The sequence below is a fragment of the Phalacrocorax carbo genome, chromosome 2 (assembly GCF_963921805.1).
Source record: "Phalacrocorax carbo chromosome 2, bPhaCar2.1, whole genome shotgun sequence".
Lineage (NCBI taxonomy): Eukaryota > Metazoa > Chordata > Aves > Suliformes > Phalacrocoracidae > Phalacrocorax > Phalacrocorax carbo.
The window spans coordinates 37,343,925-37,358,868 of record NC_087514.1 but is presented as its reverse complement, the minus strand read 5'-3'; the positions used below and the strand labels follow the sequence as shown (position 1 = coordinate 37,358,868).

Here is a 14,944-nt window from a genome sequence, read left to right as displayed (position 1 = left end):
CATACCTTACATCCCCAGATATACAAATATTCCTGGGTTTAAAAAATTCCCCTTTTAAAAGGCAGTGAAAGTAGATCCAGAATGGTGAAATTCAACTTCACATTAATACTGACCATGCCACTGGTCATGTTTTTTTTACTTTTAATTTTGCCCATAACCTAGGCTTCCTGCTTTCCAAGAACAGTGTCTAAACCTGGAAGTCTACTTTCCCTGGAAACAAAAGATTTGCTTCCTTTGTTTATTTACTCTTTTTCTGAAGAAACATGACCACTTATGCAATGTTTGCTAATCATATTTCAAAGAATAATATAGGTGTTAATTTTATACAGAAACTATTCATTTTTTTACAATGAGTTTTACCATAGGTATTATTTTAAAATATTGTTGACTTCTATTTATGTGAAATGAAAGTGTTCCTGGGGTATATAAGTACTGTATTATTTTCATTAGCTGGAGGACTCCCAATCCAAATAGAAGATTAGCCAAACACTTTTGGGATAAAACCCCCTGAGGGCTCTATGGAATTATTCACAATCAACATTTTCAGGCAGTATTTTTGTGACTGTAATTTTCTTTTATTGGATAAAAACAGGAGGGAACTCAGAGATTGTAAATAGAGGTAAACTCAGATTTTTAATACAAGCAATTGAACAAATGTTTGTAAACGTGCTTGTTTCTTTCCATGTTAACCCACCTGAGGTGCAAATGTATATATTTAGATCAAGCTTTTAGAAAACAAATGTTAAAGTTGCACTGAATTCTGTGAGCTCTTAAAACATGCTGTACTCTGCTTGCTTTCTTTTCCACACAGATACCACAACTGTGTAAGTGTCATTAGGCAAGCTGAATCTCCCATTCTTTTCTTAACCTGTAAACTATATTTTTCTAATAATGACTTGCAGAAGGGCTTCATTCCATTTGTTTCATTGAATATCACACAAGAAACAGTTCAGTTACTAGTAGAAGATTGTGTAATTCATTTCTGAATGATGTGTTATTTGAGGACCCCATTTCAATACGTCCTCAAGGACAAACATCCGTTGTTTTTGGTTGCTGGACCTTTTTATTTCTTGTCTAACTTAAAGTTATTGTGGTACCTTAGATGCCAAATAAGGCAAATAGTCTGTTTTAAACTTCAAATTTAAATATACAAGCATAGCAGATACGTAACAGTCAGTAACAGTAATTAAAATGTGTGATATGAAATGGTGATTGTTCATGTAACTGAAAGTTATTGAGGCCTTTTGGATTCAGGCCACAAAGCTGAATGTTAATATAATTCCTTTACTCTCAACATAACTTTAAGTACCTATTTGAATGAGTGCTTACAGATAAATAAATTATAGATTTCACAGTGAATCTTTCTCTAAAGAGAAAAGTGTACTAGTGCTTACAGATATTTACTCCTTCCATGACTTATCGAACACTTTGTTATCACGACTGTGGGCTTTCCTGCTGCAGTTTAACAGGTGGGAAATAGACAATGAATGCAATGTCTATGATTTGGCATGAATAAAACAACGCACATTGATGCAGAGACATTAAGTGCTAATGGAACTCAAACCACACAAGTCACCCCTTTCCTGAGGAGACTGTAATCTAAGGCTATAGAAGGCTAATCCAATTTCTTTTTTGTTTTGCAAATGTGCAAATAAAATTGGATAATTTCTCTGTAAATTTATTCACATAGGTGAGTGATTATGAAATCTCAGGGTGAATTATTCTCATTCTGAGAATGCATTTACAGAAAAGTTAAGTATTTGGGATTCTTTTTTAGTTAAACTGGGGATTTCAGTTTGAAATTTTATGAACCTGACATCTTCCAATGTCCTGCCCAGTGCCAGAACAGACCTGTCATGGAGTGCCAAGAAGTCTCTGCGTAGTAAGTTCTGCATAGTATGTGTTGGACAAATGTAGGTGAGTGACTGAGCAATCTAGATCTGCCCAAGCTAGTATAGCCTACAAGAATGACAAATATTGTACCTTTTCAGTAGAGTAATCATTTGGTCTCTCAATCCTTACCCTCTCTACAGATTTATTTTTCATGTAGTATGTTGCTGCTCATTTTAGAACCGACCTGCATGAAGGGGAGCACTTTTTCAAGTTATCTATTTTTGTAACATGTAAAATGAACTCTTGGCCAGTCTCTGGGCACACATTCAGAAGGGCTTTAATATTTGCTGATCAACTAGCAAGCATGACCTTGAAATCAGAAACTGTTCCTTACTACACACTGGGGCAGCATCTGAGCTGTTCAGGGGCAGCCCAGCAAAGACCGATGGGCAGGTGAGCGGTAGCTCCTTGCCAGACTTAGAGGCTGTGGACAACCTGAGAATAATGGGGTACCTGGCACTGTCTTCTGACCATGGATCAGCAAAAGTGCTCAAGACTAGATAGCCTCCATGACTGAGAAGACGCAATAGGAGACATGGTACATGCCTTCAACCTTATATTCCCAGTGCTAGGAGGAATCAAGGAAATGTAGATGTTGGTGTTACTTTATAGCAGTACTTGTCAAGACAGAGCAAAGACATTCCCAAAAATGGAAGAATAGAAACAGTGACAGACTGTGCCATGATGACTCTCAAGGCCTTATAACAGTTGAACATTTAGCTGATATCTCCAACTGCTTCCAGAAAAAAATGTTGTGATAAACAGTTATCACTGACAGGGAAGAGATCTGTCTACCTGGAAAGGTTTTCAGAAATCAGCAATATTTCCCCAGAATTCACTTCTCTATATGTGTTTGTCTGTTTTACACAATAAAAGGTAGACAGTTCTGAGGGTAATGTCAGATCTTGTGCCTGGCAAACAGTGCCATTGTGGTGGATTTCTGCAAGGCACAACAAATGGATATGCAGGGGACATAGACAAGCTGGGGAGGTTTTGGATTCCTTTCTGTCTTTTCCCTAGTGCTCTTTCTCCTCCACTTTGGACCCCTGTTTCTTGTTTCTCCATCAGCCACTGACACTGGATATTTCACAGAAGGTCCTGTTCCTTGGATTGTCTGGGAGGAAAATTCTGCCCACTCTCTGCTTACTGCATTTCTCACCCAGAAAATTCAAAATACATTTAGAAAGTGTCTGTGAAAGGTTTTAACTGCCTTGCTAAACCCGTGAGTGCTGCTTTTAAAGCCTATCCATTATATGGAGGAGGCTTCTGACAATGGCCTGGGAACATGAGATCTGAGCCTGCTTCAGCAGCTGGCTCTCCTTCCTGGCACAGCGGCAGGCTGTCATGGTGCTGCGGGCTGAGCACAGCTCACAGCCACCTCATCCCTCCATGGCGGGGGCACTCAGGAGTCTGCTGAAAAAAAGCAGGGTTTTGCTGGAAAAAGCTGATTAATCAAAACTGAAGTCTTTCCTGGGAAAACATCTCATTTGACAAACTTCCAACAAAACAAAGGAAAGTTTGCACTGGAAGTATCCTCCTTTTCTGTCAACCTGCCTAATACCTGAGAGGTGACCAAAACTCCTATACTCCTTGCTTCGTCAAGGTCTAGGGCTCCATTGGTCCATCTGATTCGGCTGCTGGCTAGCCAAGAACCTAGAGGACTGTGCTCCTGGACTCAGTTCCATTAATTTTGTGGTAGTATAAACATTCCTTTAAAAATCAGGCTTCTACCATGGGAAATGTCAACATTTTGACTTTTCAACCTGAAACAAAAGAATTTCCAGCAGAAAAGGAATTTCACTTTATGTTTGTCTTTGCTAACCTTTCCATACTTCTTAGAAAGAAAGTACTCTAAGAAATCATCATAAATCCTGTAATACCATTGTCTGACTTCTGTTTTCCCTTGATGCTAATGGTTAAGTAGTTTAGTCAAAACTTGATGCATGTACTAGAGACATATGTACTTCTCAAGTTCCACCTAAATTCTCAGAAACAGTCTCCAATTAAAATGTGGACTCCATGAATTTATTGCAATTTACTATCAGTCTATATCATTGTCCATTCAGCCAATTTTTATCCTCAGAATATATAGTTATAGGTTATACGTTCTATAGCTGATACAGTAAAAACAACTGCTTCAGTAAAATCAACTGCTTCCACCATTCTGTGATCACATACAACCATGTCAAGAAAAATTAAAGCTAAATGAAGGACTAGTCAAAGGTGTGACAGTAGGCGATGTTCTCACATTGTTCAGTGCTACCTTTTTGAAAGGGCAGCTAAAGATAAATATTTCTGTAGGGAAAATGTACCTTTGGGTAATGCATATATTAAAATTATCAGTACCTATGTTTAGTATCTAAATTAATATTTAAAAATTTAAAATTAGTATCTAAATTAATATTTAATTGCATTTTTGTTATAAACTGAAAAAAGAACCATAGGAATCAAATTAATCCAACCACACAACAGCATTTTTTTGTTTTCTATTTAAGTTTATTTTTCAAAGGTAATGCTGCAGTGCATGTATCATGTACTGCAGTGTATTAGAAACTGGGAAAAAATAAAACCCAAAGCACTTCATCAAAATGGCAAAGCTTAGCTTCTTAAAGCCTAGATTCTGCAAGTGTAACAGAGGAAAGTGGTCATATATAGGTGAAACTGTTATGGGACATGGATTTTGCTTAGTTTCTCTTCACCTTTTAGTTGTCATGTATGCCAGGTTTAAAAACAGGGTTGATGGAAAGCTTTTGTACTCTGCATATCTGTACAGTGAGTTTACTTGGCATATTTTTTGCAGTACATTTTCTTCACAGGTGATATATCTGTGAATGTGTTCTTGTTTCTTATGTGATATCCTTCAAAAATTAATCAGCCGTGAATAGAACACCTCTCTCAAATCTTTCCTTTGATGTTTGTGTGAACTCCTAAAGCATCATTCTTTGCTTCAGTAGGACTCTGTGTCATACTTCTCAGTGCTAGTATCAACAGCACTATTAGCTCAGTAGTGTTTCATAGTTCATGTTATGCTGGTAATGCACTGTGCTTTGCATTCACATAAGAAAATAACACATCAACAGTATTTAGTATGTAAATAAATGTTATTTTAGTATGAGCAGAATTTGCACGTCTACCACATCACCAGGCATCATTGGGACATAGCTCAGGTGAGGGCCAAGGGTAAGTGGTGGAAACTGAACATGGATCTGGAGTCAATGGCACTGGTTGCAGCACTTTCTCAGCTCTCTCCTTCAAGGACACAGCATGGCTTCATATCAAAGCTGACCCTGTGCCCAGCCCCTGGGGTGATGTACTTAGGGTCCTGGCAATGCCTGCACTCTCCTTTGGTGATGGGGAGGGGAAAAAAAGTCAGTGCTTTTGCTCTTGGAGGCATCTTGAAAACTGATAACACCAGTGTTACTATTCTTATTAGTGACTGCTAAATTTCTTTATCCCACAGGAAAATATCTTTCTTGTGAGTTTCACTGAACTTGTGCTAATATAAGGTTGTTTCCCCACTGGTAGCATCAGGGCAATTTACATTAATAGTAGGGGGAAGTAGTTGTCTTTCATCTCTGACTTTCTTCATTTTTCTACTTATCTTTATGGGATGCATCTTTCAGCTAAACATTTTTAATGATTACAAATTCTTTTGAGAAACACATTTTGGTGTATCCCAAATATTGACATGTATCATGTTAACAAGACCATGTAGTGGTCTTTGATCCCAAAAGAAAGCTCACAAAACAAGTGGTTGAAAAATGTTGAAGTAGTGTGTGAACCAATGAAGCTCAGAAGCCAGTGAAGTGATGTTTGTGATATTTTACATTAGGAATACCAGCTACTACATGGAATATGTGATTTAACTGTTTGTTAGCTATTCCTGTGTTAGAGGAGTTCTCAACTTCCTCTCATGCCTGTGATGCTGCATAACTTTTCAGATCCTTTCTTTTCCTCCCAGCACTCCCAGCTATAACTATGCACCAAACATGGATAAGCACTGGATCATGCAGTACACGGGGCCCATGCTGCCTATCCACATGGAGTTTACAAACGTCTTGCAGCGCAAAAGACTTCAGACCCTGATGTCTGTTGACGACTCTATGGAAAGAGTGAGTTCAAGAAACTACTGTGTATACAATCATATTAGTGGGTTACAAAATTAAATAAATTCTTTTTCTGCCTTTCCCAACCACAGCCTGGGGAAAGCCTCTGGGCTACAAATTACTCCACATATCCTCAGTAGAAATGAATTCTGTTTATGTTCTCTGCAACACGATGCCAAGCTCCTCGCTTGCTTCTTTCAGTTGCTGGGTGAATAAACTGATGAGTTTTCAAAAGGGAAAAGTTACTGGGCTTAATATAAAGCCTGGTATTAACAGAAGATGCATCACCTGCGTGTACACATGGATAGACACAGGGGCACAGATGACAACTATTCATTTCACACACTCCCTTTACAGTTCATCCTTCAGCTGAAATCTGGGAATTGGCAAATCACAGCAACTCAGGTGTCAGTCTGCTGGTGTTTGCAGAAGTTAGGCAATGCAGTGTACAGCTAATTATAGGTAATGTGATACATGAACTATTAGGTGTACTTTGCATGACTTTTTGTTCAAAAATCAAGCACCATGACCAGAGATCTTCCCCCAGAGAGATTTCTTCAAACTTTAATAAAAATTTACAGCCTTTTCCCAAGCCCACAACTATAAGGAATGAGAAAGTTGTGGACTAACACAGTAAATCAAATCTAAGTACCATTTGCCCTAAAGCTGTAACAGACTTTTTTCCCAACCTGTGTTTCAGTGCACAGTGACTTTTGGACATACTAATGCAACTATATTAGTACGAACATATTTTGCTATTTTAATTTTCTGGACCTGTTTAATTTTCCCCTCTGTGAAATGTGAAATTGAACTTGTAAGTTGAACTTTTTAAGTGCACAGTAAAGATAAGATGTAAAAATATCCATCCCCAGAATGTCTGTTTCAACAACCTCATCGATGTCATGTTTGGTTCTGTGTGTTTAAGGGAGTAAAATGGTGGTCATACATGATGATGCACAAAACATGTTTTGCTACATTTAATTCAGAGTTTTACCTATGCTGTGTTGCAGTTATACCAAATGCTTGCAGAGATGGGAGAACTGGAGAATACCTACATTATTTACACTGCTGACCACGGTTACCATATCGGGCAGTTCGGACTGGTCAAGGGGAAGTCAATGCCATATGACTTTGATATTCGAGTTCCTTTCTTTATTCGTGGTCCAAGCGTAGAGCCGGGATCAGTGTACGTTCTCTTATGTCTCTAGCACGGCTGTTGAACCTAATGTAAAATGTTTCTAAGAGCATGTAATTATTACTCTGTCTAGTTTCATTTCATAAAGAATGTCCTATTATTATAGAGTAATGAGTCTTATAGAAAGGCATGTGTTTCATTTTGCATATTATTAATAAGTTATAATGCAGATGAGGAAGTCATGTAATGTATAGTCCTGTAGGGTTAGGCTTTGGATTTTGCTTGTGAAAAGTAGGTGCTCATCTTTACTGCTAACCCTCTGGTTTAGCAGAATGGCCTCATTGTCATGACAATTGTGATTGTCATGCCCTCATTGTCAATGAGATAAGAGCAGTGGCTACTGCACCTCCGTGTTTTATTGTGCTTAACTTTTTCTTTCTGATGACAGTCTGCAGTACTGGCCTGTTGTTCTCAGAATTGTAGCCTTCAAAAGGGATTTTCTAAATTTAGCACTTCTGTAGGGCTCTACATCTTCAAAGCCCTGATAAACATTAATTACCATTCTATTTCCAAGAGAATGTGAAGGCTTACATGTTGAACACATGACAACTATGACCTTTTCTGCTGATTTGCAGAGTGCCTCAGATAGTTCTCAATATTGATCTTGCTCCAACAATTCTGGATATAGCAGGGCTTGACACACCTCCAGATATGGATGGCAAATCTGTCCTAAAGCTTCTGGACTTGGAGAGACCAGGAAACAGGTGGGTCCCAGCATATTTTTTTAGCCAGTTCAGAAGCAAACACCTAAGTAAATCAACAGCTGAGTGGAAAAAGATTCTGTGAAAATGCGCTGTGTCATGCCAACAACCACAGCTTTCGCATTTGAAGAGTGTCTTAATAACACATCTATAAAATTGCAGGTGTATATAAGTGGAGCGGTATTTTTTTAAAAATAAATTGTTAACGCTAGCAGTGCTATACATAGGTGCCAGCAGTAAATATTATTATTTTGCTTTCAGGTTTCGAACAAACAAGAAGACCAAAATGTGGCGTGACACATTTCTGGTGGAAAGAGGGTAATTATTAGGGGTGAGAGAGTTTTGGGAGAACCTGCCTGCTGGGAACACTCTCTTGTACATGCTGCTCTTTCTGCTCCCTTCTCTTCCTTTTTATGGTCAGCAAAGTAGTAAATTTTGCAAGCAAACTTACAGGCCTGACTTGTTTCCTGGTTTCCCACCACTGGCTTTGCAAGCTGCTCTGCTCCCAAATCCCTACCTCTGAAGAAATTTGGAAACATGCTTTTCTGGCAACTGTCCTAGCCTGTATCTCCTCTTTCTCTAACATTGTACTTGAGACCACTTACGTAATCATCTGATTAATTTTGTGTCCAAATCTCTGTTTCAAATCCAGCTGTGTAGAATCCTCTTATCAACTGATTTTGTATTTCCCATCACATATTGGAAGCATTCTTTATTTTTGTTCTAGCTAAGAAAAGACTTATGTGTAAATGAGATTTATGACTATAACTGCTCCTTTTTTCACTGAAACCTCTTTACACCCTCTCACCTTGCCAATTACTGCTGTGAAAATTTTCTCTGAGTAAAAATTTTACAGCAATTTCCTTGTGGCACTTGATGGCTTTACAGATTATGGAAATCTTATGTGATGTAGTACAAAACAGTACATATAAGGCACACTGTGATATATAAGATATAGCCAAGGTAGTGCTGAATGAGTATGGAAGCCCTTTAGTCTCTCCAGCTGGGCTTTTCAGCCAGGCGAGTACTGCATCAGCATGTTTTGCTTTGTGAAGGAACTTAGGTTTATGTATGAATGGTGTTGAACTGTATCAGTTAGACATATTTCAGCAGCCCTTATTTCTCTTTGGGTAATTTCCAGCAAATCACCTGAGCCTTTTTTTCACTACATGACCTACATTGAAGGTCAGTAACAGAAATGTGGGGATCTTTTTCCCTGAGAAGACATTAAATCTAGCAGTTTTGCTTTTCCCATTAAACTCATCATCTCCGGAGTTTAGAAGAATGTATCTAAAATATACAACTTTATTTTTTTAAAGCAAATTCCTACGCAAGAAGGAGGAACCCAACAAAAACAATCAACAGTCTAATCAACTACCAAAATATGAGCGAGTAAAAGAATTATGCCAACAAGCAAGATACCAGACAGCCTGTGAACAACCAGGACAGGTAAGCCACAAACAACTGCAGTCTTCTATGTGCCACAGGGCAATACTTATTTTTCACTATGGGTCAAAAGAATCTGAAGAATACAGCATTTGGAAGATAGCTAAAAGACCATTATTCTGAATGGTCTTCAGAGCAAAGAAAACCAGACACAAATTGCTCTAAGCAGTGGTCCAATTTAGGGTGTTGGAGGGCTAGTCCTTAGTTTGCTGTCTCAGTACAGGGCTTATGGTAAAACTCACATGCTCAAATATAACATTACATAGCTACTTTTTCTTTGATTCACTGTATCGCTAAATATGCAAGATAATTCAGTGATAATTATGAATAAGGGAGAGAACTTTTCTGAGCAGTGAAAGTTTGTACTCACTGGGCTAATTCAGAATTATGAAAGCAAACTTGTTAGTCCTACAGTTACACATTATTTCATTTGCTGGGATGAACGACTGGACAACACCCTTGGTAATCATCATGCTTTATTAATTGTTGAAACACCTTTTAATAGAAGAGTCCCCTTGCTCAGAAAAGCTTGCTGTTTAAGGTCACTGTAAGGAATCAGACAGTAATACCCATACCCAAGTGTTACATTTTCTTCTCATAGCCTTAATGATTTCAGTATAATGCCTGACTGAGGTCTAATTGCCTGCTCACCAAACCGGAAGTTATTACACCCCCGACTAGTATGCTTACACCTCCAGCTCCGTAGTGAGTATACAGAGTGGGGCCTAAACTAAGAAAAAGTGAAGCTGACCCCTAATTCTCTTCAATCTGTTCTTAATTAATGCTATACCTATGGTAACATATGAAGATGAATTTACTAGGGAGATGTGGACGGGAGGTGTATGCCTTCCTACCAACACCATTTCCAACCAGGCACATGCTGGGGGCCCCAGACAGCAGCTCACGCCCTCCCTGTCCTCCTCCCCCTCTGCCTCCATCCCCACACACCTCCCCGGAGGAGTGTGAGGTGATTTCTCTCAGGCAGGCACTTGCGCCTTTCCCTCAGATGTTTGCTCAGACCGCTGCAGCCGGCTGTAGGCCTGGCACTGAAATATCAGTAAACTGTTTTGAACAGGAGCATAAAGCCTCACTGTGCTCCGCTTCCATCTGCAGCCACCCATGGTGCTTCACCCAGGGCAGAGCTCCCTGCAAGAAACTGGAGGGCGCTGGGGAGAGCTCGCTCACTTAAAGAAATGCTCCATCCCTACCTTTCTCCTTCTTGTTCTTTAGAGCATAGTGTTACAGTAAATCTTGGTTAATCCCAGATTGGACTGGAATATGTTTTGTCTGGCACATCCTTGGTCAGGTCCTCTGCCACAGCTCTCACCTCACACATGCTCCTTAAACATGGCCACTTTTGAGGAGATATACACAATATCACAGTCTCACCCAAGAGCAAAGTTTTCAGGGGTTCAAACACTGCCATTGTAAACAGAGATTAAATTTGAAAAAATGAATATTTTTATAAAAACTGAAGGAGATCAATGGAGTCATTTAGACTGTTAGACGCTAAAATGTTTAGTTTTTAAATACCAGAATATTTTCTTTGCAATTATTTCTTATATTTATTACCTTTTATGCCAAAATCCAGGCTTGGAATAGCTTTACTTTTCCACATGTGAAAAGAAAATGTTAAGTGTCCTGACCAGATATCACACCTGAAGCAGTAGGAAACACTGCTCACAGCCATGCTCACAGCCCACTGTGGTAGACTTGTCTTTCCATCCCATATTGGTGAATCCTGTTTGATCAAAGGGCGAAGGGAGAAGGCCTTGAGTCAGCAAGGAGCTTACAAGAGCAATGGTGTTTGACAGCAGCTAAATTTACCATCGGTGTATGTAAATTATTTTCTTAAACAAAGAGACCAAAGTTGTCCCTGATACTTCTAACATCCTGAAGGCTTCTTGCAGGGATGCCAAAGTTAGACGTGCCTACAGAAACCTCCCATCAGACAGAGCAAGGGCAGCTTCTCTCTCAGGGTTGGCCTATATGCAGTGCTCACAGGGAAGTCAACACAGAATAGAGAGTGTGAATTTAAAGAGCGACATTGGAAAGATCATGAACATCAGTAAGGCATTGCTGTGTGAAATAAATGCCTGCAGGATTTTCTCCATGTAGAAAAGTTCTTAAAGAAAATTAAAAGTTAATAGGCCAAATAATTTTACTTTATCCCAAATAGTTTCCAATGTGCAATACGAGGTATCATAGTTTAATATGAGATTCTTCCAGTAGATTTCCCCTAGCCATTTTGCACCTCTTGGAAGAGAGAAAGAGGAAATATTGTTGTGTGGGTCTTAACTTTATTTTCTCTTTTGTGATTAGTATCCTTAATTTAAATTACATAGGTGCATATATGGAAAAAAAAATCTTCATTTTCATTATGATGGTTTATAATACTTCCTACATCAACCGGTTGCAGTTAACATCACTTAAATTAAAATCACCTTCACAGAATGAGTGATTGATGACAGATTTTCAAATAATAAAATTAATGGTCTATGGGAAGTTGCTGCTAAGTGTCTGGAACTAAGATTAAGCATTTGGTAGATTAATACACCAATATACTGTCTAGTACCTTTAGAGCTTGCTCTTCATTTTAATTTACTTTAGTCAATATCTGCTTCATTTGAAACAGAGAACACAATTGGGAGTTGAAAAAGAAGAAAATAATTTTGTTTTCCTTTATTAAAATGAGGTGTGATCCTGAGACCTGCTAGTTCCAAATCTCCAAGGATGTGGTACTCAGGAAAATAATAATAATTTCAGCTTATTTTCTATTTAATAAGTAGCATCTAAAGAAAGAAAATTTAAAAAAGAAGAAAAGAAAAAAGAGCACATAGCATAGTAAAGAAACATTTTAATTAAAAGTTTCAAAACTTCATTTTTTTCTGATGTCCAATGTCTATCCAGAAGTAGGTAAACATAAAAATTTTTTAAAAAAGAAAATATTAAACACCTGTATAATTGCTATAATTATTCCATAATTTTTAAAGTTCAAAATTACTGTTTGCCAAAAGAGGAAGTGTAGGTTATAGATTACATTTAGCTGCAAATCAATAAGACTTATGCATTACCCCTTCAAAAAACAAGATTTTTGTTTCATTAAGAAAAAATAGTTTTAAAATGAGTATGCAAAATTAAGTTAAACTACTGTCACCAAGATTTTCTTTTTTAATTTACATTTTTTAGCACCATGGACAGATTGCATCACTTTCATTGTAAAGCACCCTCCCCTCGCTATTTTTTCATAATCCTCTTTATGGAAAGACAGTTTCCAAAAGTTCACTCATCTCCTTGAGAACGTATCAGAAATGAGATGCACACAACTGCATGGATATGTTCACTTTTGAGTTATGCTCAGCCAATCATTAACTCAGGTCAGCACCGAGCCCTTGCAGAGGAGACGACCGTGCCTGCTGAGCTGCGTTAGCGAGAGCGTAGCTAACAGGTCATGGGAAGCGATTACTTGCCTCTCCTTGGCGCTTGTGGGCTGCAGCTGGCGTGCTGCATTTGGGCTGGGGCCTCCATTAGCAGAGGGACATCGGGAAGCTGGAGCAAGGCCAGTGGAGGACCCCAGAGATGATCAGGAAGTACTGAGGATGGGCAGAGGCTTGTTTAGCCAGGAGAACAGAAGGCAAAGGGGGAATCTCATTGCTTCCTTCAACTAATGGCTAATCAGAGAGAAGATGGACCCAGGCACTTCTTGGAGGTGCACAGGAAAACAGCTATCAGCAACACACAGTTGCAGCAAGGGAAAGTCTGACTAGGTGTCTGGGAAAAATGTTAACGTAGGAGTGATTAAGCACTGGAGCCCAAAGAGGCTGTGGAAGGCCCATCCAGGGATACTTTCAAAACCTAATAATGTTGTTCCTACTTTGAAGAGGAGGTTAGACTAAATGACCTCCAGATGTTCCTTCCAGCAATTACACATGCTCTTAATTTTTTGTTTGCTTAATACCTGGACTTGAGGATTTCATGTTTTCTTCCTCCTCCTCAGCTTCATCAGTTGGGAAGTGCTGTTAATTTTGTCCATCTCAAGTGAGTTATGGGTCACTTGCCCACATTGTATTTGGACACAGACCAGGTTTTGGCTCCCACCCTGACCCAGCTGTTGACCTGTGCTCATCTGCAGCACAGCCGATCCCATCACACTCAGGCCAGGTTCACTCCCCCTGCCAAGGGAGCAGCAGTGGGGTGGGCCCTCTGCTCAGTTCTGGGGCTCGGGGCAGGGTAGAAGTTTCCTTTGCGGTCCTTCCTTCACATCCCACAGAAATTGTGATGGGAACCGGAGGTTTCTTTCATAGTTTATATGCCAAATTTGTCACCAGTTTATGTGGTGTAACTTACTGAGGTCACCTGATTGATCCCAGTTGGTTTAGTAGTGACTATTGATGGTTTTTAGCGTTTTAATGGCTTGCAGGGGAGGTGGGGGGGTATTTCATTGATACATATTTTGCCTCTCAGCTTTACTGTAATAAGGTACACTGTATAGAAATATCTGTTCATCTGCAACATTGCTATCCCTGCTGTTGTTTTAAAATAGGAAGCAGTGTGAACTTTTAACTGAAACTTTGCTAATTTTCCAATAGAGCAGAAATAATATAATGTGAACAGATGTTTCTCTGGATTAAGACAACCTTTCATGACACAAATCTCCTCTCAGATTTCCATTGAAATAACCTGAGATGAGAATATATGTTAATTCAGGAGGTTTAGAGGCAAGATGATTTTTAATCCTCTGGCAGGTTATTTTTCTTGAATCCACTCCATCTTCTCACCCATTAAATTCTTCTGGATACTGAGCAAACATCAAATAAAAACATGTTAACTGTGTTTTCATTTATACATTTTCTTTCTGTCTTCCCTTATCTAAACATGTAATTAATGAGTTGAATTAATTCATAAGTATTTAATCTTTTTTCTCTCCACCAGTCTGAGTCATAGGAATTTTCCTGAGGCATAATTTTGACTCCTGGGATTTAACGCTGTTTCCCAGACAGCAGTTACCTTTCGAGGTCTTGTGACTGATATGTCAGGTGTCTCCAGTGTACTGTTCAATCTATTATTTATAATCAGTATCAAATCCTTAGCTAAACACACATTTTTATCCTCTTACAAAAATTACACAAATCACAACTTTATTTTTTAGATTTCCTAAAGGGGGGGGAGGGGGGGGGGAGGGAAGCCAGTGTCCCAAAATGAGGGCTGTGAAGCTTTGTGTTTAAAATTTCAGCTCTTAGGTTGAATGACACAGCAACCAAATCCAGCCACAGGTCTGTTTATTTTATGGGCGTACATCTCCTACCATCTGCTCTGCAATACCTGCCAGTTTGTGAACAGCAAAGGTCTGAAACTTGTAAAGATCTGTGGTCTGTTGCCAGCTCCAATGAGCACTGACAGTGGGCAGAATGGAAAAATGCATCATGCTGCCCGTGTTTTTGTGACATGCATGCCATGAACTCAAGCCGAGCTGGACAGGTGTAATGCTGTAGCCACTAACCTTCCTTGTGCCCTTTTTTCACGCACCTCAGCTTTAGAGATGCAGAACATTTTGTTTCATCCTGAGGAAGCGTATCCCAAAACCGCCCTAAAGAAACCATATT

The 14,944-nt window shown here is 39.1% G+C and overlaps 1 protein-coding gene across 4 annotated transcripts in view; it reads left to right on the top strand.

Annotated features, from left to right (window-relative positions):
* Positions 1-14,944, top strand: part of SULF1 (sulfatase 1) — a 103,039-nt gene that overhangs the window by 63,970 nt on the left and 24,125 nt on the right. For all 4 annotated transcript variants that reach the window (XM_064442575.1, XM_064442576.1, XM_064442578.1 and 1 more), the window contains 5 exons: positions 5,855-6,005; positions 7,010-7,185; positions 7,770-7,898; positions 8,157-8,213; positions 9,215-9,344. In XM_064442575.1, the coding sequence (XP_064298645.1) occupies positions 5,855-6,005; positions 7,010-7,185; positions 7,770-7,898; positions 8,157-8,213; positions 9,215-9,344 (643 nt within the window). The remainder of the gene's footprint in view (positions 1-5,854; positions 6,006-7,009; positions 7,186-7,769; positions 7,899-8,156; positions 8,214-9,214; positions 9,345-14,944) is intronic.